At 43.8% G+C, this 26,554-nt stretch overlaps 1 protein-coding gene across 1 annotated transcript; it reads right to left on the bottom strand.

The window, feature by feature from the left end:
- Positions 1 to 4,718: 4,718 nt before the first annotated feature.
- On the bottom strand, positions 4,719 to 24,761 carry UBASH3A (ubiquitin associated and SH3 domain containing A). Its single transcript, XM_018084012.2, has 14 exons — positions 24,649 to 24,761; positions 21,140 to 21,193; positions 19,672 to 19,858; positions 17,576 to 17,774; positions 16,902 to 17,071; positions 15,844 to 16,052; positions 14,914 to 15,040; positions 12,653 to 12,761; positions 11,420 to 11,542; positions 10,555 to 10,647; positions 9,485 to 9,629; positions 6,465 to 6,571; positions 5,842 to 5,948; positions 4,719 to 4,856 (listed from the first exon to the last, which is right to left on the bottom strand). Exons 1-14 carry the CDS (start codon positions 24,759 to 24,761, stop codon positions 4,719 to 4,721), a joined length of 1,881 nt encoding a protein of 626 aa, XP_017939501.1.
- Positions 24,762 to 26,554: the final 1,793 nt, after the last annotated feature.

The following is a 26,554-nucleotide window of genomic DNA, read 5'->3' as shown; positions in this document are numbered from 1 at the left end:
AAATGAATGCATGGAACTGTTCAGTATATGGACAACATCTTGGCTGAGAGCTTGTGGGTCACCAAGGATTTGAGTGTGGCACAGTGCAGTGCTGCAGGGAAAAAGGGAATATAAATTATCCAAGAATGAACTCAGCTTGAGTTCAAGATGACCTTCAAATGGAAGCGAGTTAGGAAATACGTTGTACAGATATTTCTCAAATTTACAGTACACTATATTAAAACTAGCAAGCAAACTAATGATTTTATTTTTTTAGATTAAAAAAACCAACAAAAAAAGAAAACACACAATATTATCAAGCCATGTTTGCTTTGGTGTAGCTACAGTAATAATGGAAATGCAGCATTTCTCTTTGCCAAAAAAGGCAGAAAGAGGAAAAGATAACCACCTCTAAAAATGGTCACTGAGGTCACCTGAGCAGAACAAGTAATTGCAAACAAAATGGCATGTAAGATAGGAAAGGAGAGATTGCATGGGAGTTTTCTATGGCATTTCTGAGAGGACAACAACTTGCATGGAAGTAATAAACTCTATCTAATATTTCATTCTGTAATATGACTTGTTGCTCTATCTCTGCTTTCTCTTAATTCATTTTAGCACCAACTTTCAAACTTTTGAATATATCTTTGCTGAAATTGTGAGTTGCAGAGAAAGAGAAGTTGTTAAAATGTTTTTCCTCTTTCCCCTAAACTAAATATTTAATATCAGTTCCCTACTCTCTGCTGAAGAATTAGGAAATGCAAGTCCAGTTTCACCATTATCAGTACAATATCTCGTCCCAGATGGGCCAGAACTGGTGGTTTTACCTCAAAAGCAAACTGCTACTGGCTGTCAACTCTCTACCTCAGGCTCCAGGCCCATCAGCATTCATTCCAAAATTCCCAGAGCACAGGAGAGTCCATTAAAGTCAGACAGACACATGCCAATAAGTAACTCCAGACTGGAAAGGCCTCGGGATGGGATTCCCATAAACCAACACAAAACCTGATGCAGTTCAAACTGCACAGAGATTATTTCCAAATCTAGCAGTTTTTCCAAGCTGAGCCTCTCGAGTTTTCACGTTGCAGGTGAACATTCCCTTAGTTCCAAACCAATACCGAGGGCTAAACTGAATTCAGACCAGAAATATTGCAGAGAGCTTTTAATTCAGGCAGCAAAAGAGCGCTGGCACAAGCCTTTATCCCACACCACCTTTTGATTTCTCAAACCAATACTAAGCCTGAAGGGGTTTATACCTTTAGAAGCACAAACTACCACCACCTGTGGGAACCAAAGGAGGAGAAAAAGAAGAGAGGAGAAGGCAAGAAATTAGGAGTTTGTCCAAAGGCTTGAAAATAGAAAGCAGAATTAAGAGGTCTAGTCCTGGCAAAGTGCAGCATAACTGCACATTTATCTTGCACCAGTATTAATGATGGCACAAGGGAAAAGCTTAAGAAAAATCAGAAACAGAACATTCACAGAATTTTTTTCATCTTGCTTTTTAGAAGAATTGGACTTGAATGTCTCTCCAAGCTCTTCTGCTTAAAAGTAGGCCCAAAATTTATAAATTTTGACGTTACTGTCCTTTCAAAGGGTATGGACAGAGCATTATTGTTCAAATAAAACTGTTGGCCCTCCTCTTCATCCCTCAATCACACAGGATCTTACTTAGTCCTGTAAGTCTGAGGTTGTGTTTTCCCACAAGGTGTCACCATAGATTAGCTTCCCTGGAGGTCTTTATCAAAAGAAGTTTTATTTTTACTTTTAGGTTGTAAAGAAAACATTCAGAGTCTGAAGGCAGTACTAGAAGCATGTATTAAAGTACATAACTTTGTAATGGAATAGGTCCAATTAAAAAACATTGCAATGGAGTAAAGCAACATCTATTTTTAGAAGTGGAGCAAAAAGAAGAAACTGGAAAAGAATTTCCTATTTCTTTTGCTTAATACAAAATCAACTTTGAAACTTCCCAGAACATTTTCCTCATTTCCCCTGTGTTTAGTGATTAGTCTCATATGTGCACAGCACATTAGGAATTCTCTCTCTCCTAAGCACTAGATTGTGCAACTAAGAAACCTTGTATGTTTAAGTTATAATTTCAGCTCTGATATTAAAATGTGTTTAGAGGTGAGTCTGTGCTCCCATGGGAAGCCAAAAGCAGGGTCCTTGTGAATAGAAGAGCTTGTCTTGCCCTTCCATCTCAGTCATGAAACTATCTCAGTTACTAAGACTGAGATAGTTTCAATGGCTTGCTGTGTGTGCTGCCTGTTCTTTCTGTTCAATGGAATCAAACACTAGAAATGGAGGAGTCTTTATAAGCTAAATACAATGTTTTGATTAAACATTTGTCCTCATCTACTTAGCACTGTGGTGTCTGGATTAGAAACCACCACGAGAGAATACTTAAGTCCTCAAACCCTCTTTCCCACATGCTCCGAAGTTCAATTCCTTGTTTTCACTGAAGTAAAATTCACTGGAGTGCATCTGTATTGAAAAAAAACAGAGTGCAGCTGGATTTTGGTCTGAGTGTTTTAGTGATCTGCCTGTTAAATACATTTAGCTTGTCAATGGTGTTGTTGGTGCCCCGTTGGCATTTGATTAGACATCAAGATGGGGTGAACTGATTGGAACCTTCCCCCATATCCCCACCTGTAAGAGACAGACAGACACTTCCCCCATCCATGTCCTTCTCCCCTCCTCTCACCTGCCTCTTGGGAGCTGCACACACTCATTATGGATAGGAGATTGATGGACAATAACAGTGTCACAGTGCCATAAACTGGCTTTTAGTAACATGATCTCTGCAGACCAAAAAGCTTGAAAAGCAAAGAGAAATATTTCGTTGCTGTTTTGTACACCGTGGCAGCAGAGTAGGCAATCTGATTAAAAAAAAGGAGATGAAGCAAAAGATTCTGTTCCTATGGGCTACTTTTCACAGCAGACCCACCTTGACAACATTTCTGGTGCCACTGAGTGAAGGAAGAGGTGTCACTTGGTATTTTATTTTGCTTTTTATTTTAAAGGAAGTCCCAGATTCTTTACCCAGACTGGTGATTGCAGCACAACCTAGGATTAATATATAAGATAATGTATAAGAAAAAACCCCTGACATAATTTCTAAAAAGATAGAGGAAAATTTCCCATGAAAGCACATGAAATTTTATGTCTAATGCTTTAAAATGCTTTAAAACGCTTTTTATGTCTATGCTTTAAAAATGACCAGTCTTTTAAGTGGCATTGAAGACTCCTGTCCCTGAAGGAAGTTTCCTTTTTCTCTTTCTTGTCAGTTAGTGCCAACTCCATACCCTGCAGGCAGGTGGGTCATGCAAAAAGGGGAGCACAGGGCTCACCTGCCTCTGTCTGCACTTTTTGTTACAACCCTTGGTAGTTAAAAGGCTCCTGCCTTGGCTGTGGGACATTTGATTTTCACTTGAAAATCACAGCACTGTCAGAAAATCAAGATCTCAAGCAACTTCACCAGAGCTGGAAAGTCAGAATGAGTCATTTCAGGTGCACGGGTGAGACAGTGAAATCTCTACACCCACAGATGAAGGTGCTTGTCAGACACCTCTCAGCCCCAAAGATGGAATGTGGGGTGGGCTCTACCACTTGCCCTGGGGGGGCATGAAATGCAGAGAGATGTCAAATAGGAGCAGGTAGTGAGGAGTGAAAATGAAAACATTTCCAGTCATGCCTAGAGGCAAACATTTCTATTTTTTTCCTTTCATCGAAAGGAAAATTTGTGCTTTCCTGGATGCAATTATCTGATAACTAGAAATGAACATTATTAGAAAGAAAAACAGGCTGTGGAAAGGCATTTTCCTGCTTGTGCCTAATATTTCAGGGTTACATTGTTTTAATCAAACAAATCACCCAGAGGAGCTGCAGAGACATTTTGGGTGACCCATCCAGGAGATGTGTCACCATTTATACAATTTGGCACAAAACAGCACAAAGCAAAGCTGTTGTCCTGCAAGTGCCATCACAGCAAGGGTTCAGAATTAACAGTTGTTCATGTCATGGTTTTGTCACCAGTACAGTAACACTGTTTCTTTGTCCCAGCAACACCAAAACCATCAGTTTAGTTTTCTTCAAAAAAGAGGAATTTAGACCCTTTTGCAATATGGATCCCTCGAGAATAGCTGAATGAGGGGATGCTTGATAGAAAATAAACTCCCTTCATAGAAGAGGTAAATAAAGAGTCAGTGTGGTATTTGCTCTCACAGAACTGATGGAGTGAAAAGGAAACCCAGTGGTTTTAGGTAGAGATGATCCCCTCTTCGAGTAGGAGATGACTTTTTTCAGTCCCAGTTTTTGTGTTGTCTGAAAATATCCACGTGCCTGAAAATAAAAAAAAAAGGAATTCTTGCTGCAAGTAGTTTGGTCTTGAAAATACAACATTGTCTACTTCAATGCCTTTTGCAGTGGAATTTATAATCAGGTAGTTAGATCCGTATTTATTAAACATTTGTACTCTCAGAAAACATTAAAAGGAACTTTCCTCACCACTAGAAGTGTTATTTGTCACTTGAACTCCAGTACATAGTTCCCCTCTTCTCAGTCACCAAAATAAAAACAAAATTCAGGCACCAAACTTGGAAGTGTTTTTTCTGTGCTTTGACAACTCGGAGAGGGCATTTCCCACCCACTGTGTGTCTTCTGGGTGAATCACTTGGCTGTGCTGAACCATAACCTGCCTTTGGCTCATTTTTGACAACTGCAAAGGCAGAGCTGACCCTTTAATCTTCCAGGATAGTATTTCTCCAGTTAAATGCTGCATTTGCTCCGTGAGTTAAGGTCTTCACTGGTGGGTTGACCATCTGCCACTTGTTCTCCTCTTTCAGTTCTTCGCAGTAACACATGCCCAGGGAAGGGATCTAGGAGAGAAGTTACCAGCAGAGTTACCAGCAGGGTCATTGCTTGGGCATGAAGGGGGGCCTTTGCTACAGAAGAGAGCAGATCCTGATATTCTGTCTCTTCTGAAATGAACTAAAACCATTCTGGAGGCGTGAGGGGTGAAAGGTGAACTTATCTCTCCACATTCATGTTTGGCTTTGATGACCAGAATATATTCACCCCTTCTTATGCATCGACAGTGGTAGTAAAAATATATCTAAATATATCTAAAGACTGAATAAAACTGTAGGTTACACTCACCATGAGGAGGAGAAGGAAGGCTCTTAGCCCTGTTTCACAGAACCATGGAATCACAGACTGTTTTGGGTCAGTTCCAACCCCCTGCCATGGGCAGGGACACCTTCCACTAGCCTGGGTTGCTCAGAGCTCCATCCAGCCTGGCCTTGAACACTTTCAGGGATGGAGCAACCACAGCTTGGGCAACTTGTGCCAGGGCCTTACCAACCTCATAGTAAAGAATTTTTTTCCTAATATCTAATCTAAACCTACTCTCTTTCAGTTTGAAGCCACTCCACCTTGTCCTGCCACTCCTGGCCCTTGTAAATAGTCTCTCTCCATATTTCTGTAGTCTCCCTTTAGGCACTGGAAGGCTGCAATTAGTTCACCCCAAAGCCTTCACGTTTCCAGGCTGAAAGGAAGGAGGATAGCTCCAGGTTTCCAAATGTGCCTCTGGGCTGTAGGTGTTACATGGCATTGGCTTTCCGGGGGAGTTGGTTGAAAATCTTCTCCAAAGACATAACTGCTAGTCACATACAAAGCCTCCCAGATGAAATCCTTCTCTTGACCTCCAGTGCTTTGCTAAAACTGCGTGAGATTCCCTTTGGAATGAGAAAGCTGACATCATTGGTATTGGTGTGCTCACATGTCTCCCTGCACAAGCAGGCTCCCTATTAGAGGTACAATAAAACAAAACAAAAGCTTCCCGATGGCAAAGAATCCTCTTACCTTCCGTACCATCTGGGCAAAGTCACTGCTGTCTCTGCTGGGGAGCCCCACCAGAGGCCGGGTAAAAGATGCCAGGGAAGAGCCGTGGCCCACGATGAGGATGATGCCTGGTGCACCCAGAAAAAGCAAAGAGGAGTAGTAAGGGAGCTGCAGCACGGTCAGGCTCCTCATCAGCAGATGGGTATGAGGTGCTTTCGGGGCTGTTCATCTCTCCAGACCTTTTTGATCATGTGGCTGGGTGTATTGTGTCAGGCAGAAAAAAAATCAGATGTGTTGTAGCACATCAGCTAGTGAGAGAAGGAGTTTACCAGTGATAAAGAAAAAAGCTTTCCAGAAAAGTGTATTATCTTTTGCTGAGCTACGACCCAATGTAGAAAGTCCAAGAAAAGAGCATACTCTTGCAATTTAGTACTCTACTGTCTCTGTTTAATTTTAGTTTTTCTCATTTGTAGCTCATAAATTGCATGTATTTTTACTTCAGTGTAGCCCAGGACTTTCACTCAGACTACTTTAAGCTTTGTGCAGTACCAACAACTCACATTAAGTGTGATTCTGCTGGCAAATCTCTGCCACTTCCTGTTTCTGAATGTCTGAGAGAATATACAGAGATCTGAAACCTTCACCTTTGCTGGGGCAGGCGGTGATGATCTGTTTCATAACCACAGAGCTTCGGCTTAAATAGTCTTCATAACTTTCCGAGGGCATCAGAGAAGAGAGTGGGAAGTTACCCCTGACAACAAAACCACAAATATGTTAATCTAGGTGTCTGCTGGGAGGCTGATAGCACCACTGAGTGATTACACCAGAGAAAAGGCACTTGGTTAAAAACTTTGTCTGCTGTCTTGGCTGACACACTGTGACCTCAGCTTGCCTGGAGCATTAGCTTTCCACTGGTCAAATGGATAGTAAAGGCTTTCACTCCCAGAGTTAAAAAGAAGGTGTTTCCAGGAGAATTTATCGCAATGTATCCCTCCTAAGCACCTGAGCACTTCTGCTGAGACCAGGTATTTCTTCTTTCTTTTATATGCCAGGGCTCTTCCTGCACTGAATATTTTTCAAAAAAGTAAGAGTCAAACCGCTGTGAATCAGGGAAGCCTCACAGGACTGGTGGGGCTTGGGTCAATGGACAACATTCCCCCTGCACAGACCCATCCTAGGGTTCCACAGCAGCTTCCAGGACACCAGTTCTGCCCAGCCCCAGGAGGAGGGCTGGGGACTGCTCCAGGCCAGCAGCAGCAGGGAAGAACCTGAAGGGCCCTGATGTGCCCTGAGGTGCCAAGGGTAGGTGGCTGGGAACACCAAATTCCCACTGATGTGAGACCCTGTCAGCCTTCTGAGATCTGCAGGACAGGCAAAATAGGCAGCAGGACCACAGTCATTTGCTGCCTCTCACCAGACTCCTGTCTTTGATACCTACCCACTCAGCTGATGCTTGAACCAGGGCTTTTTGGCAACAGAATAAAACCTCTCCAAACTCATGTCATCCATATAATCTGTCTTTTCCAGGAATGGGAAGTGTTCACTGCTACAGCTGGCAAATCCTTAGCCATGTGTTGTGATACAACAAAGGGTGTCAATATTTTTCTACAAACAACTGTCCCCCCTTGCCCTGACTTGACTGTCTCCTTATTCAGTGAACAGGCAGGAATGAGATTAGATTAATATATTGCAATAAGGTGTGGTATCATAGTGTTCTTTCACAGGTGAGTCCTCAGTACATTAAGTCATCACAAATGGCAGAAGTAGAAAGTATGTAAAATTTAATATTAATCTTGGTTAGATCAGACAAGTCTAGATTGGGGTGCTCAAAACTGGTCTCCATTTTGGCAGAGCTGCAATTTTTTTTTTTAATGTGTTGTCCTGTTGGCATCTTTGTCCCTTCAGCATTAATCATGCTGTTAACCAGCTGTCTTGCCCCAGAACTGAGCATCTCCAGCACCAGCCCAGGTGGCCTCCAGGTTAAATACCAATAGGAGTGCTCATCCCAGGCTGAGCACTCTCACTTAGAGTGCTGTGTCCAGCTCCGAGTGCTACAGGCCAAGTGACACGAGGATCAACAAGCAAAAATCCAGAAAGGCCCTGTTAACAGGGGTCCAGAAAGCACAGCCCACAGGGGAGCACAGGAAGAGTTCAGCTCAGAGGAATGGCTGAGAAGGACATGATAACAGTCTGCAAAGGGATGTTGTGGAGAGGGAAGGTTCTGTACTCCATGCAGAGGATGAAGAGGAAAGAAATAAGGAGATTTCACAGCAACTTGAAGTTATTAACAGCAGGAACAGCCAAGGCAGAGTTTATTTTGTCCTGCTTTGGGACAGAGAGCACAGACCAACCTCTGCTTCTGTGAGAGTGTGAGAGGAGAGGGAGGCAGAGTTAATCCCACCCAGCTGCCTACAACTCAAGTGTCTGGCAAGGTCAGTGGAAATAAATAAAGTCCTTCAGAGGGAAATTCATGCTATCCTAAGTGCCTGACACAGGTTATCTATGATGAAAAATCAGTGTCTCGGGGGTCCCCTTCTTTCCACCATCAAGAAGGCTGCTAGGTAACCATCACAGCCCAGGCACCCAGCTCCTGGGTGGTTTCATCTCAGCACACACCATGTGAGAAGCAAGTATTTCAAGTGCTCTCACGTTGCCTCTTAGTGGCACTGGAAACAAGAAAATTTGAAACTGGTCCACTGCTGACAGGGAACAATCAGGGACCTAACCCAGCTGAAGGTTGTCATTTGCACGAGTGAACATGGTCAAACCAGACCCTGGGACCTGAGGGTTTTTAACCCTGCACGTGGTGGGAAGAAACTGGCAACACACGTGCAAGTTTATAGTTCATCCATCCCATTTTTGCCTGGACCTGAGTGAGCTGGGAGGGGCCTGAACACTGTAGTTAGCATTGCTTCAGAGCTTCCCTTCTGGGCTGCTCAATGCTGTCACTTGCATGCTTTCTTCTGAGGCAGGTGATTTTGCACAAAAAAAAAAACAACGTAGGGAAAACAGTCTGTTGGTGGAAAAAAAAGCCACACCAGAAAACCCTGTACTCCAAGAAAATGAAGGATTTTGTTCCTTCATGCAATTTCAAATGCTTGTCTGTAAGAAATGCATTAAGACATAAGAGGTTTCCTTTCCCCCTTTCTTGAATATGTGGGAAATCCCAGAGACACTTGCTTTTATCAGCTGAGTAATTTCCTGGATCTGGCTGTGCACTGCAAACACAGAGCAGCCTGGTTTGAGAGCAAGATGAGGAGCTAGGCTGAAGTGGAGCCTCATCATTTCCTGCCAGGGTGTGGTTTGCAAGTGCTCAGAAAAGGCATCACCTCTCACCCCACCAAGTTATGAGGGCCCCAGAAAGTCCTTGCTGAGCACAGTATTAATATTTAGGAAAATTAAAATAAAAAAACCCACAACCTCTCAAACATGAATTATAGTGAAACACTGTTGTCCTGCCTGTCCCCAAAATCAGGACAGGGGGCTCATGTCAGGCTCACCTCTCCCTCCCCAGACCCTGCATGCTCTGCCCCAGGGTGCACAGAATTTGATCAGGATCACTCCATCTTTGCAGTGTTTGTAATGATTTATGACATATAAAAGGATAAGAAATCTTAGGGGAAAAAAACTCCACAACTTTATCAGCTAGAAATGGAACAATTACCTGTAACTTGTATCTATGTTGTAAGATGCCTCTGCCAGTTCTGCCACAGTCATGAAGTTAGGGATTACTTTGCTTGCTTCCCACTTGGTCCATTCAAACAGACCTGGTTCCACCCTGATTTTGACTTTTTGATTTAATTTAAGCCCTGCAAGAACAAGAAATACATCTTAGGAGAAAGGTACACCCAAAGTGCTGCATTCAGGCTATACATTCTCCCTTGTTTGCTGCAGTACTTTCATTAAAGAAAACAAATTACTTATTGTCAAACAAAAGAGGATTGTGTTGATTAAATGAAGGCACTGTTATATTCTTGTCTGACTAATGTTAAGACAATTCAAATTATTATTATATTATTATTATTATCATCATCATCATAATTTCTGAAGCTCGCCCTCTTGTGATGCTCTGCTAGAAGAAAAAAAAATTGAAATCTGAATAAACTTTGGACAGGAAATGTTTTTACCATTTTTATATAGCATTTTGCTCAGTGTTCCACAGTGGGGCAGTAAATTGTCTGATGGTGTTAGAAATGGACTTCCCTTGTCAAAAGACACATTTTTTATTTTATTGAAAAGGGACAGGAAATGAAAAAAGAAGAGAGGAAAAGGAAAGGTGAGAAAGAGGAGGAAAGAGGTTCTACAATATGAAGGCATTAAAATAGTTTGGCTTGCAAAAGAAAGGAAGAAATCTGTCTCTCCTGATTCAGATCCTTCAGAGCACTGGAAACATCTGCTTTTTGGCTCCAAAGGTTTTCCAGCAGAGGTGACAGTGGTGATTTGATGAGCAGCTACCAATGTTGAATTCAACCTGATGTGAAACACCTCCGTTTCATACAACATTAGATCACATTTAACTGGTGAGGACTGGATTTAATGGGATTATATCCCACCAGACTGCACACACAGCAGCAGATTTGTTGCCGCCTGCGTTATCAGCAAGTCAAAACCACCTTGACTTCCCTACTTAAAGATAGCCACTAATAACCACAAAATCTTTTTATTTGCTTGTCTCAGAGACTTCACAGAAGTTTGATGAAGATATTTTCGCTGTGGCTGGTTTTGGTGCCTTACCCTGCAGCACGTGTTGAGCTGTCTGTACACAGCGGAGGGCAGGGGACGAGTACACATAGCTGACCATCACCTCCTGGTCCAGCAGAGCTTCCCCTGGATGGGAACAACCAGGTGTGACAGGTGAGAAACTACTACAACATACTTCCTGAAAAAAACCCCAACAGCTTGTAGCTTTGCACTTTCATTGACGTGAGATCCATTGACAGTCCCTTTCTATTCATTTTTTCACACTACCTGCTGACTGAGCTCATTAAAAAGCTCGTTCTGGTGGAAACAGCAAGTTTAAAGTGAGTGTTGGAAAGATAACCACAGAAGAATCACTCCAAATCTGCAAACAGCAGTTAGGCATTTGGCTGTCCCCACATACCTGAACCATCAGAGACAGGCATTTGCACCAGGCCGGCACCGTCACAGTCAGCACCTTGCTCAGGGAGCACAAGCAACTTCATCTGGTGAGTGAATTGAGTCAGACTAACCCACACCACCCATCCTTCATCTCCCTGTGACAATGTGACCACACTCTGCTGACCATGAAGCTGCTTCCTCTGGTCAGACCCTTCACTCCTCACTGCACATTCAGTGACAACTGCACAAGCCATTAATCACTTGCAGACAAGCAGAAGGGCACAAACAGTGTTGTAGCTTCTTTCTTCCAACTTTCTTTGCCAGGAACTGGCAGTTTGGGCCTCAAAGACAAGCAACCAGCCGTGTCCTCTATTGTACTATTTGAGATCTTGCAGAGAAGCCTAACCACAGTGAGTGCTGGTAGGAAGCTTTCCTATCACAAGCCAGCATGAGCTTTGGCAGATGGTGGCAGCCTGCTTCCCAAACCCTTAGATTTGCAATAGGATATTATCCAGCTTACCTATAAGCCTTGATTGGAAAATACCACAGCAAGATAAAGGAGGATCATTTTCAAACTGCTTCATGCTGTCTTTCCTCTTTGGCAGGGCAGAGGGGAAGTTCAGATCTGCTCTGTAGTATTTTCCTAAAAAGAGATGGGAAATTTTGCTGTGGCACAAGGGAGGCAACAGCTGTATTATGTCAGTACTGCAGACACAGCCAGTATCTCACTGATGAAAAACATCCAGTGCTATTACCTTAAAGGGGTCACATTTTAAGGTCACAGCACTGGCTTGGGGAACCACCTGTCCTAACAGAATAGCACCTCTTCTGCCAGCTCAGAAGGAGCAAATGGGGAGGAGGAGAGGCAGAACAGGAAAGCATGAGAATTCAGCTTTGTGGGGCTCAAGTGAAACAAAAAACTCCATATTCTTTTACCATTGCCAAAATGACAGAAACCCAACATTTACACTGAAGAAAAACGAAAACAATGCATTGATTGTACAGCCAGAAGGTGCCCACCCTCCTCCTCTGATGTGGATTTCACCCACTGAACATAGGGAATCTCCAGCATAGCAAAGGTGTGACTTTCAGCATAAAGCTCTTGCTTCTGAACTCATACCTTCTTGTTCCCCTCCTTCCTCCTGACACATTTCCCTGTTTTGTGTCAGTTTTCTTCACCTGAAAACATACTCTTTGGTGTTTTTTTGTTTTCTTTGTTTGTTTGTTTTTTGGTTGTGTTTGTTGTTTGGTTTTTTTTTTAAGAGAGAGAGGGAGAAGGCCAGGAAATTTGGATTTTAATTTACGTCACTTGCTGGCATTTCATTTCCACCACAGGTTGCTCTTGCTCACCTTCCCCAGGTTGGACTAGTGATGTGTTGTGACTCTGATCAAGAGACCATAATTCTGACTCAGTCATGGAAAGGTGGAGGGGTCTGACGACCTCCACCTTCTGCAGTGAGTGGTGGTAAATGTGATTTTGTGATTTGTTCATCCGCCAGTGAGACACACTTCTATTGGTAGCACAAGGGCTTTGCTTGTCTGCAGGGTTTATTGAGCATAAGCATGAAGGACTTGGGGATGTTATGACCTGGTTAGGTGGAGGTCAAAGCAGTCAAAGCTGGGCCTGCCTTGCAATGCTATTCACTATTTTGTGTCCATGTTTACAATAACGGGTAGAAGATTGAATCTCTTGTACCCATTACGGGGGTGAATTAGCTCTGGTTTGCTAAGATCCTCCTGTTATCTCACTCACCATCTGCAGTCAGGCACTGCTGGAGCCAAGACTTGCCAAAGACCTGGTCAACTCTTTCCCCGTGGCGCATCACCAGCACCGCTCTGCGCAGGGGGCCGTTCTGAGGCAGCTGTGGGAAAAGGGGTTTTCATTATGATGTTACACATAACCTGCATTAAAAGTCTGGATTCCCGGACAGGGTGGATGTAATAGATGCCTGTCTTTAGGACAACAATAAGCCTGACTCGCTCTCCACTGAAGGCAAGAGAAAGAAACAGAATCATAAAATCATTAAGGCTGGAAAAGACGTTCAGGACATCGAGTCCAACCTTTGATCAATCAACACCTTGTCAACTGAACGACAGAGCACTGAGTGCCACGTCCAGTCATTCCTTGAACACCCCCAGGGATGGTGACTCTACCACCTCTCTAGGCAGCCTGTTCCAATGCTTGGCCACCATTTCATTGAAGAAATTCTTCCCAGTGTCCAACCTGAACCTCCACTGGTGCAGCTTGAGGTCGTTTTGTCTTGTCCTGTCAAAGGTCAGATCCCCGACCCCTGTGGGCTACACGAGGTTTTAACTCTATTTACACTAGTGAAAGGTAGTGCTGATAACAGATCTTTCAATCCCAGTGTGGGAAGGAATTACAACTTTAATTTCTATCATATGGTTGATATAAACAAAAAAAAAAAAAAAAGGAAAATTAGCAAAGATTTAAGTGACAATGCCCTTTTCTACATCAGGATTAACACCAAGCTTCTCCTTCTTTTCCTAATGAAAATAGTACTTCTGATTTTCATAACTGTGTGGCCAAGTCAACAGTGAACCCAGATCTTCTATGAGGCTGCTTTTTTTTTTTTCTCAGACTGCATGGAATTACAAATAAATGTTAAGCAGTTTGAGGTTAGTGTACAACGCACATTAAATATGGACGAGAACATGAGGAACAGGTCAAAGGCTTTAAAACTTTAAAAACTGCATTACTGCTGCAGCCTTGAGTGCATCTTCAGCAGCAGAGAAGGAAATTCTTAAGAAGCTTTATGAGATGGCTATTCATGTATTCTGTTAAACACCATTGCATTTCTGCCATGAAACACCAATCAACCGCCACAAGATCAGAGTTTAAAACCAAGGTTTTGTGGTCTTCCTCTTCTACTTGAGAGGAAACCAGAGGCCAGGAAGACTCTAGACTGGAGAGGTGCCCATCTGCACAACATGTTCCTCGGGCCAAGTGGTGGCTCTGCCACAGATCTGACCTAGATAAGTGAGACCAAGAGCAACCAAGAGCCAGAGGAAGGGGATGTGACCTGTTCAGAATTTTCTGTCCCACAGTCATACACTGACAGCATCCTGCAGGCCCCAGGTGGAAGTTCCCTCCAGGTGCCCTCAAGTTTCTCTGACATTAACACAAACAAGCCTGGGGTTATCCCCCAGCACAGCAGGAAGAGAGGCTGTGGGGCCAGAAAGCCAAAGGAGTTTCTGCACCATGTCAGTGTGCTGGAAAGGACCATCTTGGCATCCCTGACAGCCAGAGCCAACAGTGCAGTGCAGGTGCAAACGTGCTCTAGGTAAAAAAACAGAGTCATTATTTGCTTTGTTCTTTCTACCAGAAGACCAGTGGAAAACACTGTGAAAAACTGGTAGCTGTTGATTTTGAAAGTCAGACAAAAGTGTAATCCTATCAGTGCTGCTAACCACTCCAGCTAGCTGTTCTGGGCTGTTATTTGCATTAGCTACACATCTAAAAAAAATAAAGAAGAAAAATAAACATTTAAATGTGATCTGGGACAATGGAAACCATGAAGATGACAGCTGTAGAATCTGGACATAAGAGCAAAAATGAACAATGAGCCTAATTCAGATAGAGTTGCTCTGCCTTGAACCCATATGGGACTCAGGAGAAGTTGTGCCTGTGTCTCACTTGTCAGACTTGTCTCCATACCTCTGCAGAGCTTGCCCAGAAAGGCTGTGCTAAGAGAAACTGGAGCAGGGAATTCATGTGTTGTGCCATTATGACAGGAACAAAAAGAGTGTCATGAAAGGCAAGAGGGTATACATCATATATACACTACAAAATATTTATGAGATACTATACCATACAATAAGAGCGTGTGTGTGTACATGTATATATATATGCATTACAACATAACATGAAAATGTGAGGGAGGAAAGGGAAACATTTACTAAATGTACATTTACATTTATTATTACCCTTACTTTTAATTAGTAATTTATCTGCACAAGCATGTGGCAAAGATAAGAAATGGAAAAAACAACTACCTGAATAGAAAGTGCATTGGTTCCACTCCTTGACATACTTGGATTATGGGCTTCTCCATTCAGCTTTACATTAGATTCCCTTTCAGTTTGGGTGAAGGATCTTGAAGCTGTCCCAAAAACATATTCCCTGCAGAAAAAGCAGAAGCAACACACACACACACAAATATATGAGCACACACACAAATAGTAGAGATTTTTGAGTCATGATGATGTCTACAGGCACTTGTAAATCAGGATTCATGTTCCATTCAATGCTTCTTGCACACTTGCAATCCACTCCATCACTTTGCTCTTGATTTAGAATATGAACTGATGGCACATATTGGGTGTAACCCTGCTAAAGTGGGACCTTCAAGCAGAAAACACTACCTGGTTGCCTCCTCTCTGCCTCTGAGGGTTCAGCAAGAAATGCATCTAAACCTCCCTGCTTAGAAAAATCAGCTCTAATCTACAAGCAGCATCAGCAGTGCTGTCAGCTGCAGAGTGAAGTGCAGGAAGCCAGGCAGGTGCCTTCTGATGGAGGGTAAATCAACAAGATGAGGGTACTCTCAAGGTGGTAGAGCAACCTTTGTGTGGCTTCATTTCAAGTTAACTTTCAGAGCCCTTGAAATGAGAAAAGAGAAGAAAGCAGAGAGCCAGGCTGAAGGCTCAGCCTGCCTGGCAGAATGTGGTCTTTTAAAATTCATTAGGGTGTTCAGGTTGTTCAGGAGCAAACAGGGGTCATCCCTCTAGCAGCTGAACTTGTGAACTCTGGGTGTCTGAGGGTGCATGTCCTGCCTCTTCTCTTTCAGAAGGTGTATTATCATCCCACCCAGACCCTCAGTACCCCACCCTCCTCTCCTCTGCCCACGGCTCCCGGTGAGGAGGAACACCTAAAAATAAAACCAAAGTGGCTGACGTAAAGCAACACCCACAAAATCCTGAACTCACCTGTGCTTAACCCACGTGTCTGACTCGTGGGCCTTCTCAGTGTAGTTTTCTGGAAGGAAACCCCTGCAGCCGGTGCGGTGCGAGGTCCCGACCACCCAGCCCTCGCTCACGTCGCACTGGTGCGTCGGGTCAACGTAGATGAAATCCCCGGCGTTGATCATGAGCTCATCAATGTTCTGGGGCTTGTACTGGAAGAGGGCCCTCAGCCTCTGCGGGGGAACATGCAGCAGGGTCAGGATGCTGGTTCTGCAGCAGCTCGGGGGATGCTTGTTCACCTCTCGTGGACACCGCAGTGGGTTTTATTTTTCGCTCTGCAACGTGCTCTTTGGTGGCAGACAAAAAGGAAGACTCTACCACTCTTGCAGTATGTGTAAAAAAGGCACTTGGTTTTCATAAAAATACTTTCCCTCCCCCCCCCCCCCGTAACAAGCACAGACTTATTTGAAAGCAAACACAGCAAAAGCGTTATCAGCTACTTTTGTGATCACTTGCAGCTCTCCCTGAGCATGACTAAAATCCAGTGTGAGACCTGAGACAAAGCGATTTACTGACCTGGCAAAAAACTGTTGATCATTCCATAATTTAAAATTAGAAATGAGAACTGGAAAAATGTGGACCGGTTTTAACAAATAGTCTGTCAAGCAGAAAATCGTTAATGAGAACTGAGCCTGCGCAGTTTTCGTCATGGCTGGAACAAACAAGAAAACTAATTTTGCTGAGTGGAATTTTACTGCAAAACTCTAAACTGAAAAATGCTAGCAAATACTCAATGATCATGGTTTCCTGTCTCTTTTAATTTTTCATGCCGTGGTAAGATTATTTTTTTTTCTGATGGAGTTTGGAATTAGATCTTGAGACATGCAGGTCAAGCAGCCTACCATAAAGGTATTGTCTACTGATCCACGAGTCCAGTTTTTCAATCCAAACAGGCAATTGAAACAACCATGCTCTTTGAAACACTGTGCTGACCGTGCACTGATTTTCTTAAGGAGGGACATAATGTAGCAAAGAGTCTGACCACAGGCTCAGGAAATTCAATAAATGTGATTAAACAGTACCTGGTAATGCACAAAACGCATGTCCCGTGAGTAGAGAGCAGCCACCCACTGGCAGGGCTCCCCAGGGTTAATGCATTTGGCCAGTTGTTCCAAAGTCTTCTGATGGTGAGGATAAAACTTGTGAGCCAGGGTAAGGTGGAACTGCTTCAGACAGGGCTTCACATGGCAGTCTAGGGATGAAACAATAACATCACAATGTAGAAACAAAGGCCATTTAAAGCTCTTTTTGTTTTATACCACATGCTTTGCATGATGCAGGAAATATCACAGTAACTAGTGGTAGAGTAGATCTACTACTACGTCTGCTAAATAATGGTTTTGAAGAGTGTCATGGCTTTAATATGCCAAAATAATTCACAAACACGGACTAGATTTGTTTCCTGGCTTCGCATGGGAGGAAAAAAAAGCACAGGGTTTGACATTCCTCTTGGAACGTCAGTGGAGTGGGTATTAGGCAGAGACAATCATTTCAGCTTCTAGACAAAAGCGCTGTGTCTTCAAAGTCTAAAACATGATCCTGTAGCCACTTTGCTTTCAAATCTGGGGGAGGAAAGGGTGCTCGCTGGCAGTAAAACATCAGCTAAGCTCCCCTGGAGACACAGCAGAGGTTTTCAGTACTGTGCCTAAACATTTGTGCTATGACTCACCCATCTTCCCTCTGATGTTGGCCCTACCTGCCAGGGCCGAAGCCTCTGATGAGAATGCCAGAGCAAAGTCTTTGAGGACGTTGGCATGGGTGTCATCAATGAAGAAGCCAAGGTAGCTGGGGGATGCATGTAGTGTTAGGGAAATGGATGGTGGAAAGCAGTGGGAAAAGCTGTCACCGACCCGCTTTAGGGTGTCATACAATAATTCCACTTTCTGGTCTTCACACTGAAAGAAAACAGAGGAGGAGGAGCAGGTTTTACCCACCAGCTCAACAGCCAGCACTGTAACCTCTGCTATACAGTAGAAAACTATGGGGCATTAAACTGCCTGAGAAACACAAAATACCTATGAATTTGCCTGGAATTCCTGGCATTAAAATCAGTAATATCAGGCATTTTGATCAGGGTGTTGCCCTTGTTCTGTAACAGGAGACAGAGCCTTCAACCTGAGGTGTATATAGCCTGGGTAGGAAAGGATTTTACCGCCTGACAGGTGTGCAGCAACTTCTCTGAAATGAGGAAGGGATCATGACTTCCCTCTTCAATTCTAAGTAATAATTTGTGTTATTGTTACCCTGAAGTCCTTCGCTGAAATCGCTCCTGCCAAAACTCCAAGATTTCAGACGCTGAGCAACACACCCAGCAAAATTCCTGAGGCATCTTTGTCAATGTGATCCAACCACAGCAAAATAAGGGATTGTACAGAGCCACGCTTCCTTGAGAAAGTTGCAGTTAAGCAATATAAGAAGTGAAGAGACAAATGTGGGATTTGTGCCATCCAGGCCAGAGGGAGGAGGGGATGCAGGGGGCACTGGGCAGATTGGGTGTAGGGGGGGCAAGGGCAGGGGGGAACCTACACCAGGGCAAGTGCCAGGAAACTACAGGGCTCCTCCTGGGGCTGACAACTCTGGGAGCTGCAAAATACACGGGAAGCTGGGAAACAGAAGAGGGCAGGTCAGGAAAAGGAGGTGGGAGCCGGGTCAGTGAGTCTCACTTTCTGCCTGTGAGGTGCCCAGGTCAGCTCTTGTTGACAGCCAGGGAGCAGAGAACAGCCCCAGGGGGTACATTTATCCCTGGAAATACGCTACCTGGAATGGGGCAAAGATGTGCAAGGTGAGGGTTGCAATGCAGTTGTCTTTTGCAGGCAGGCCTTTAAACCTGACACCTTCCAAAAGCATGGCATTCTTTACTAATTAATGATTTTTGTTCTGTACAGTTGTGTTTAATGGCCAGAGACTACCATTCAATATTTTGCAACAAAATTTCTTATATTCACTGTCTATATTTTTTGGCATGGTTTAACGGAATAATTTTTGTCCAGCTGCTCTGGCTCATGCCTGTTTCAGCACATCTCAGCTGCAGCTGCACCATCAACACACGAAAACCAGATTCCAGGTGGCTCCAGACTTTCCCAGACCAGCGAGTCTTTGCTGGACTTTGCTGATATGGACACATTCACCTATGCAGGAGAGGCAGCTCTGCTGCGAAGTTCTCTAGGGGGTTACCCAGCATACAGAAGGAGGACAGCAGCTTCTCTAGAACCAGAAAACAGCTCACCAGGAGTCCGGCTCAGGAGCAAAACTTCCAAGTTAACTTCTTGATAAAGTTACTGACTTGCACTGCTGGAGTCCAGCCTGTCTCCCCTTCCATCCCTGTGACTTTTACCTCTCTCTTTTTCACAAAATCTTCAACAGAAAGGGTAACATCTCGGACGTGCCACCCTAGCAATGACCTGCTGATGGGGGTCTCTGGGAAAGGCAGAGGTTTCCCTGAGATTCCCACAGGCATGATACCAAAGTTGTCTGCATCCTATAACACTGTCCCTGCTGGCTGATCGAAGCCACTGCTGCCCTAGCCAGGAAGGCTTACAGTCCTGGATCCATGAGCCATGGACACAGTCTCTGAAGCCTGACAGCAGCCTGGACTGCACAGGTTTGCTCTAGATGGACACATGTCACTCAGCTACCCCCAAACATCCCACTCAAACACTGAGCAACACTCCTGGACCCGGGTCCTGGCATTTGATCACCAAGGAATTCTGGTGTCAGACAACAGCAGGTGGCCCAGTTTCGCCAAACATCACCCAGCTGACACTCGCCCCTTGCACGCCTTTGGAGCCTCACCGTGAAGAAATCACAGAGGGTGATGTGTGGGAAAACCTCGTGGGCTCTGTTCTTCCCGCACTGGCGCTTGCTCTCCTTCCAAAACTCTTGCAGGCGGCCGAGCAGGCGGCCGGTGGGACACAGGTAAAGGGCATATTCCTGAGGGATTGGGTCGTCCAGGGAGGGATCGTTGCAGTGGGAATGCAACCTGAAATCAAGAGCATATCGCTGAGACTGCTTACTCTTGTTTTCTGTGCTTGAAAGTACCCATAGCCAGACATCAGAAAAAGGAAACACAATTTTATTATTTTCTTACTAACCAAAAGCTGAAGTAAAAGCCCCTTAAAAATTTTCATTCTGAAGTACTAAATAATGGAGAAATTTTTTTCTGCTTATTTTCTTAGTACTTTACGTTTCATTATGTGCCTTCACTTCTATCAATGTCTGAAAATGAGAGACAACATAAAAAAAACCTTTTTTGGATGTTTGGGGTTTTTCCCCCCTTTTTCATGACTGGGAACAGAGGACTGGAGGAGGAAAAAGGCAATGGGTAGAACATGTTGAAGAGTGACAAAATGGAATGAGTAAAAATTCACTGAAGATTAAAAAATACTCTAGAAGAACCTTTTTATTCAGCCCTAAGAAAAATGAACAAGACAAATCAGAAAATGCACAAGCAAAGGTCAGAAACTCATATTCCATGTGATATCCTTCACATTGTCCTTCACATGCTGTGTGTTTGTCTTCACAGCTGTAGGATTGGGAGTGATTGTTGGAAAGTGTGGTAGAACCCCTGAAAAAACTATTAGGAAAGAACATACCATTCTCAAATGCCTCCTCTGGTTTTTCACAAAAGGAAAAAAAAAAAAAGAAGAAAAAGGCAACAAAACCAAGGGGGGGGGGGAAAGCAGAACAAAAACCAGAAGAAAATGCAAGGAAAGACTGGATTTAATTTGATGGTGAATTAAAGCAAAAAAATAAAAAAATCAATTAACATCACATGAATGACATAAAAACACTCTGTGAGGGTATTGATAGAGAAGAAAACATGTTGTGGGGTTCAAACTAACATATGATTTTGATTCTAATAATACCTCCCTCTGACCACCAGACTTTCAGCTTGCTTTGTAAGCTGAGCCTTTCTGTTTCCCTTCAGCCATTGCCATTTAACCCTATATTGTTACTGCACATGTCTGTAACCCCAGTTATGGGTAAAAGTAGCTGCTTCTGCCCAAGACTGTCCTTTCCTCCCCTGCTTTTTAATTTACCTTGGACCTTCTGCAAGTAAACTTGCTTCCCAGAATAAGTACAAATACAAATATTTCTCTCTCTGAGTGAAATAAATGGGGAAAAAAAAAATCTCAGATGCATGGTTTTGGGGTTTTTTTATGGCAGCTAACTTCAACTTCAGTGACAGGATCAGCACATAAATGAGGATTTTTAACCAGGTTTAATGCAAAAGCTCGCCTTAGAAATCACAGATGCTTACCATTTTGCTGCATCTTCTATTGTCTTTTGTCCAGTAGCAACCAAAGCTTTTTGCCTAGAAAAAAAATAGCAAAATCGATTCCTCATAATAACAGAAAGAAAATTCCTAGAAAGTAAAAGTGTTTAGTGACTGTGGTCACCAAGTTTACTTTCCAGCACAGGCAGGACCTTTAGCCACTAGGTTTTTGAGACCCTCTAGGCAGCTTTTTCCACTGCAATTCTTTAATTCCTTGACAATTGGTAACCTATCTTCCCCACAGGATCTTTTGTGTTTCCTTAGCAGCCCTACTGACTATATGGATTTCCTTAGGACTAGGAAAACCATCCATCCACGCACTGTAAGAGCAGAGTTTTCTTGGTTCGTAGGAAAAAAGTTCTGATTCAAGATGCCAGGCCCAAGCCCATATATATAAAAAAAGTAAAAAATACTTATATTGGGGTTTGAAATCTGCTCTGAGGGTCTCCTGTAGGTCAGCAGAGAGCCAGATCTAAAACAGCAGCTCAGTCCAAGATGAGGGACAAAGTCTCACTTTTGTCTCTGTTATTGCAACTTCCATCCTCTGGGGTTGGATTTGATTCACATTTCCTTTTCTCACTAGAGCTTTTAAAATGTCAGCTATGCGATTCACGTGAACACGTATTTGTGGCCAACTACCAGGTGATGTGGGGAAGGATTCCAGTGTTGAAGCAGCATCTGCACCCATGAACCCCATTTCCACCCCTGAAAACCACGTACAGACTTCTCAGAAGAAACATGAAGGGGAGGTCGAGACAGTGGACATGAAAAAAAAAACACTGAATTACTCAGCATCTGTTCACATCTTTCCTTCTCTCTTGAGGCCATCCTTTCTGGCCACTGCATCCTGATGCCATTGAATCATTTTGCCTCCTCTCATTTTTGTTCTCTATCCATCCCTGCAATACCCAAACATGCATCAGCAGTGCAGTGGGTGCACTGAGCTGCAGGACTCAGGTTCATCCCTGATGCTTCCTCCGAGTCTTCTGACTTGCCTTTAGTGTAAAAACTACACACAGGCTTACTAAAAACATTTAAATGTGTTTATATGGATGTGCAACCGTGCCTGGCTCTTTAGTGGGGGCTCAGCATGGATGAGGGCTGAGGTGAGCCTTTCCACTCAGACTTTACCTTCTACCTTCCTTCTCCATAAAGTAAATCAATTCCCATGGCCAGATCACTTCAAAACCACGAGTTGGCTGGTTTAAAGCTACCCTGTGTCCTCTGTGACTGAACACTGCACATTTCCCTTCCGTGCCTCTGCTGAGCCCCCTCCTTCTCCAGCACATCAAACACGAACAACCCGTGTTTTTGTCGTTCTCCCCATGCAGCCCTTCCCGCAGTGTCCCGTGGAAGTGTCACTGCCTGCTGCCACCTGGCCAACGATGCCAGGCTTTGTTAACCACTTGTTCCACCTCAAAGTGAGTGTTTTATGGCTTCGTGCCATGCTGCTCTTCCCACCCAGAGACAAGCTCTGTGCAAACAGCCCTGAAGCCAAAATGGCACTTGAGTTCAGCTTCTCTCTACCACGAGGGCCTTCAAAATCATAAATGTAATCAGACAAGTGAGACCTGAGGCCACGAACTGCTCAGTACTATCTCGTTGTAACCTTGTGCTCCTCTCTATACCTGTCTCCACCTTTTGTCTCGTCATATATATTGGCTGTATGATGATTTTCATCCTGGTTTATAGAGCCCTTAGCACTAGGAGTGCATGAGGCTGTGACTAAACATCCTATTGTTCCAAGATGAGCAGTGAAAGATTGAACGATAATGCACAGAACAAAATCTGCATATACCAATTTTTCTCATGTAGAGAGTAGGAATAAACCATTGAAAATCTGTATTGAAAGTATATTAAAAATAAATTTACAGCGAGAACAAACTGGCTCTTCCCTAACACAAAAACTGATGGCACAGTTCCATCCTCCATAAGCATCAGGGGAGGCCCAATTTGTTGATCTAATGCTAGACTTGACCCTCACATATTTGAGTTTTGCTCTTTGGGAAAATGTTGCTTTGGCTTGTTGGTTCTACATTATGAAAGATTTTGTAGTACTTCCACCCAACCTCGTACTTCTCAGGCCAGGACATCTCAAAAGAAACTTTTAATTTATGGTTCAATCCAGGAACAACAGAGACAGTCAATAGGTTTTATAAAAACACAATCAAACTTTTGAAGGTCTTAAAGTCAATAAAATTAAATAATTTTTTTAAAAAATTGCTTTTTGATATTTTGTCATTTTGGGTCAGTTGCACAGTATTTCTGCCACTGTTTTTTGGTTTTGACCTGGGAAGCACAAAGCCATCTCAGTAAGAGCAGAAAGTGCTTCGAAGGGGACTGGAAAAGCATGATATACAGGACAAAAATTTGAAGAGTGAGCCTTTACTTTGGGGCAACCAAACTTACAGTATTACTAGAGAAACGACGAGCCAGATTTTCAGCCCACAGCTAAAATTCCACTTTGCATAACTGGGAACAAGGCACCCACATTTGCCCTGTAAGCTCTGCTCATCATGTCTGAAGTTAATTGCTAACACAGCTGTTCCTAAAAAAGCAACACAGCACTTATAAATGGAGTCTTTCCAACTAGCTTAATTTTCAGCCAAAAGGGAGATATTGCTCTCCTTTCTAAAATATATTTGTGAGGGGTTCTTTGACCTGATTATTATTTCAATAATCAGATTTATTTTTTGAACTGTTGGAACCAAAATGTCTATGCTTTCCCTTCAGAAGTTGGAAAACCCTCCCCAAAACTTGCCAGTCCAATGAGAGACATGTTTGGGGGACGAGTGACCACCATGTTTCTTTTTTATTAACTTAGTTATCTGCCTCAATTAATCTCCCATTCATTTGGGTTGCCAAGAATAAACCCTCATTCTTTCCTATTATATATTCTAGCTAGAACAAGAGTTTTTAGAACAAGATTCTGGTTCAAGACAGGAAGAAAAATTGACAGACTTCGGTGGCATCTTGTTAAGGATTAATCTTAATCCTAATCTTAATTTAAAATTAATCTTTTAGATCAGTTTCCAGCAGGAAACATCCAAACAATATCCAGCAGAAGATCTTTACCAGGCCTGAAAATCTTTGGATAGAAATTTCATCCACATTTAACTCTCTTATAATAAGAGTGATAAGTAGAAAAAAATGAAAGATGATGTATCCCGAGAGCAAACTGTGGCCAACTTCTTGACTCACCATGAAGACTCTCAGGCTCAGCATGTGGAAGGGTGTACATCTTCAGATACACTTTAGATATATTTATAAAAATTGATATTGAGCAGGTTGGTTTTGCTCTGTGACCAATACACACGGCTCTACATGAAATTTGAAGCGAGACAAGTCTGATCCCTGTACAGGGACTTCAACCCCAGGAGCAGCACATTCTCCTGACCAAAAAAAGCGACCTGCCTGATGTCAGGGTTTTATGGGAAACACCTCATGTCTTAAACAAATCTCACTGTGCGGAGGCAGCCGAACAAATTACTCACGCGGTATGAGCCGGGAATCCTTTGGCGAGGAGGGACTCGAGGAGGGCAGAGGTGCTTCTGCTCCTGTGCTTGTTGGACACCTTTGCATAGAGCTGAGTCTCAGCCACCGCCATCTCCTCCGCTCGGCCCCTGACCCTGTGCTGAGTGTGACAGAAACTGGGAGGTGGGAGGAGGGTGAGAGGGAGGGGAGGGGGGGAGGAAGAAAATGAGAGAGAGAGAGAGAGAGAGAGAGAGAGAGAAGCAAATAAAAAAAAAAGCCTCAAACCTCTTGTGATCTTTTCTGACAGAAGCTGACATCCTGTTTTCACAGAGTCTGAATTTTTGTTGCAGGGTGGCTAAAAAGGCAAAAGCTGTCTTCAGGCTTTTCCTATCCACCCTAGTAGAACAAGACTAGAAGCCCAAAGGTAACCACCACAGTGAGATTGGACTCGCTGAAGGGGCTGATATGGAATCTTTTAGCCTTTCAATTTAAACTGTCTCCTGAAAGACAAGAAATCCACCTCAGCTGTGACTGCACTGTGTGAGAGGCAAGTGGGGCTGTCCTGCAGCACATAAGAAGTTAGTCTGTAGGCCAGATTCTTTCCTTTTAGGCTCAGTTTTCATGTCCTCCTGTCCCTATCATATGTGGCTCCTGCTTTGGTCTTCTCAGCCAAAGGCAATGGGCAACCCAACAGTGTGAGATGAATGCCAGTGTCCCATCTAGACATCACACCCTGAGGCTAAGCTTGGAGCAGCTCAGGGTAGCAGCAGGGAGAAGAAGCCTGTCCTTTCCACTTGTGCCAGTCCCACTGTGGGAGCCTTTACAGAGTTTCCATGGCTGGTCCCCAGGCTTTTCCAGCATGGCCAGAGCAGGTAAATTGGTTGGAGACAGTTTTTTTCCGTCCTGGGCTGTCCTCACTGGAGGTATCACTGCTCCCTGGGGAGCACAGGATATCTCACCCCATGGACTGAAAGGATAACCTGAGCTGCTCATCTCCTGAAATAAGCCCTCGCTTTGTCCCCTCTTTGGCTAAAGTTTCCCTTGGGACACCTGGTCAGTTTGAGCTGCTTGTCCAACCATTTGTCTCTGAAGCCTGGTGGGGAGAATGTCAGAGCATTGTGAGCAAATCAAGAAATGCAGATTGTTTTATACATCTTTGTCTGACTTTTCATTTTATTTTTTTCTTATCTCCCCCTGTGTTCCCATTTCCAGGGAAGGCTATTGAAAGAGTGATGTGGGAGATGATGAACAATTCTTGATGCCATGGCTTAATTTAACAGGTGTCCTCTCCTTTGGAAGTGCCAGTTTCCATCGTGCACAGTGAAGGGACTGAACATCTTCCCTCATTGCAGCCACATTCCAGGGACATGGGTTTTGTCATGGAAAACCTTCATTTCTTTCCTGGCCTCTCAGCAGCCTTGTTTCACTTACGTTGCCGTGGCTTTTTGCTTCATGTCTCCTCCTCCTTCTTCCTTGACCCCTCCCTCTGTCATCGATCTCTCTTCTTGGTGAAAAAAACAAGCCAAATTATTACTACTCTTGAGCATTTGTTGCAGCTGAGAATACATTTTCATTTCCTAAATCCCTGAGTACAAGTGAGTTGCTACTTCAGAAACAAGAGACAACTGCTTGCAGGGTACTTCCAAAACACACCGCAACATTTAATTACAAAAATAATCCATAACTAAACGATGGGTCTTTTTCAAAACCCCCGTGCAGGCACGCAGCAAAGGCTGTAAACCAAGGGAGGGAAGAGCAAGGTGTGCTGAAGAGATGAAGCTCTGGGGCTGCTGCCTTCTTCCACCCACAGCTCTGGACCACCAGGCTCCTTAGCTGCGCGAGCTTCGACGGGAGATGAGGGTGTGCTGCTTGTGGTGCTCCTTTGCTGAGGGGTTACAGAGAGGTTTGCAAACGCCACGATATTAC

The sequence above is a fragment of the Manacus vitellinus genome, unplaced genomic scaffold (genome assembly GCF_001715985.3).
Source record: "Manacus vitellinus isolate BGI_N305 unplaced genomic scaffold, ASM171598v3 scaffold_7_pilon, whole genome shotgun sequence".
NCBI classification, from domain to species: domain Eukaryota; kingdom Metazoa; phylum Chordata; class Aves; order Passeriformes; family Pipridae; genus Manacus; species Manacus vitellinus.
Note: the sequence above shows the minus strand (reverse complement) of the source record. Positions and strands in the feature narration are given on the sequence as shown.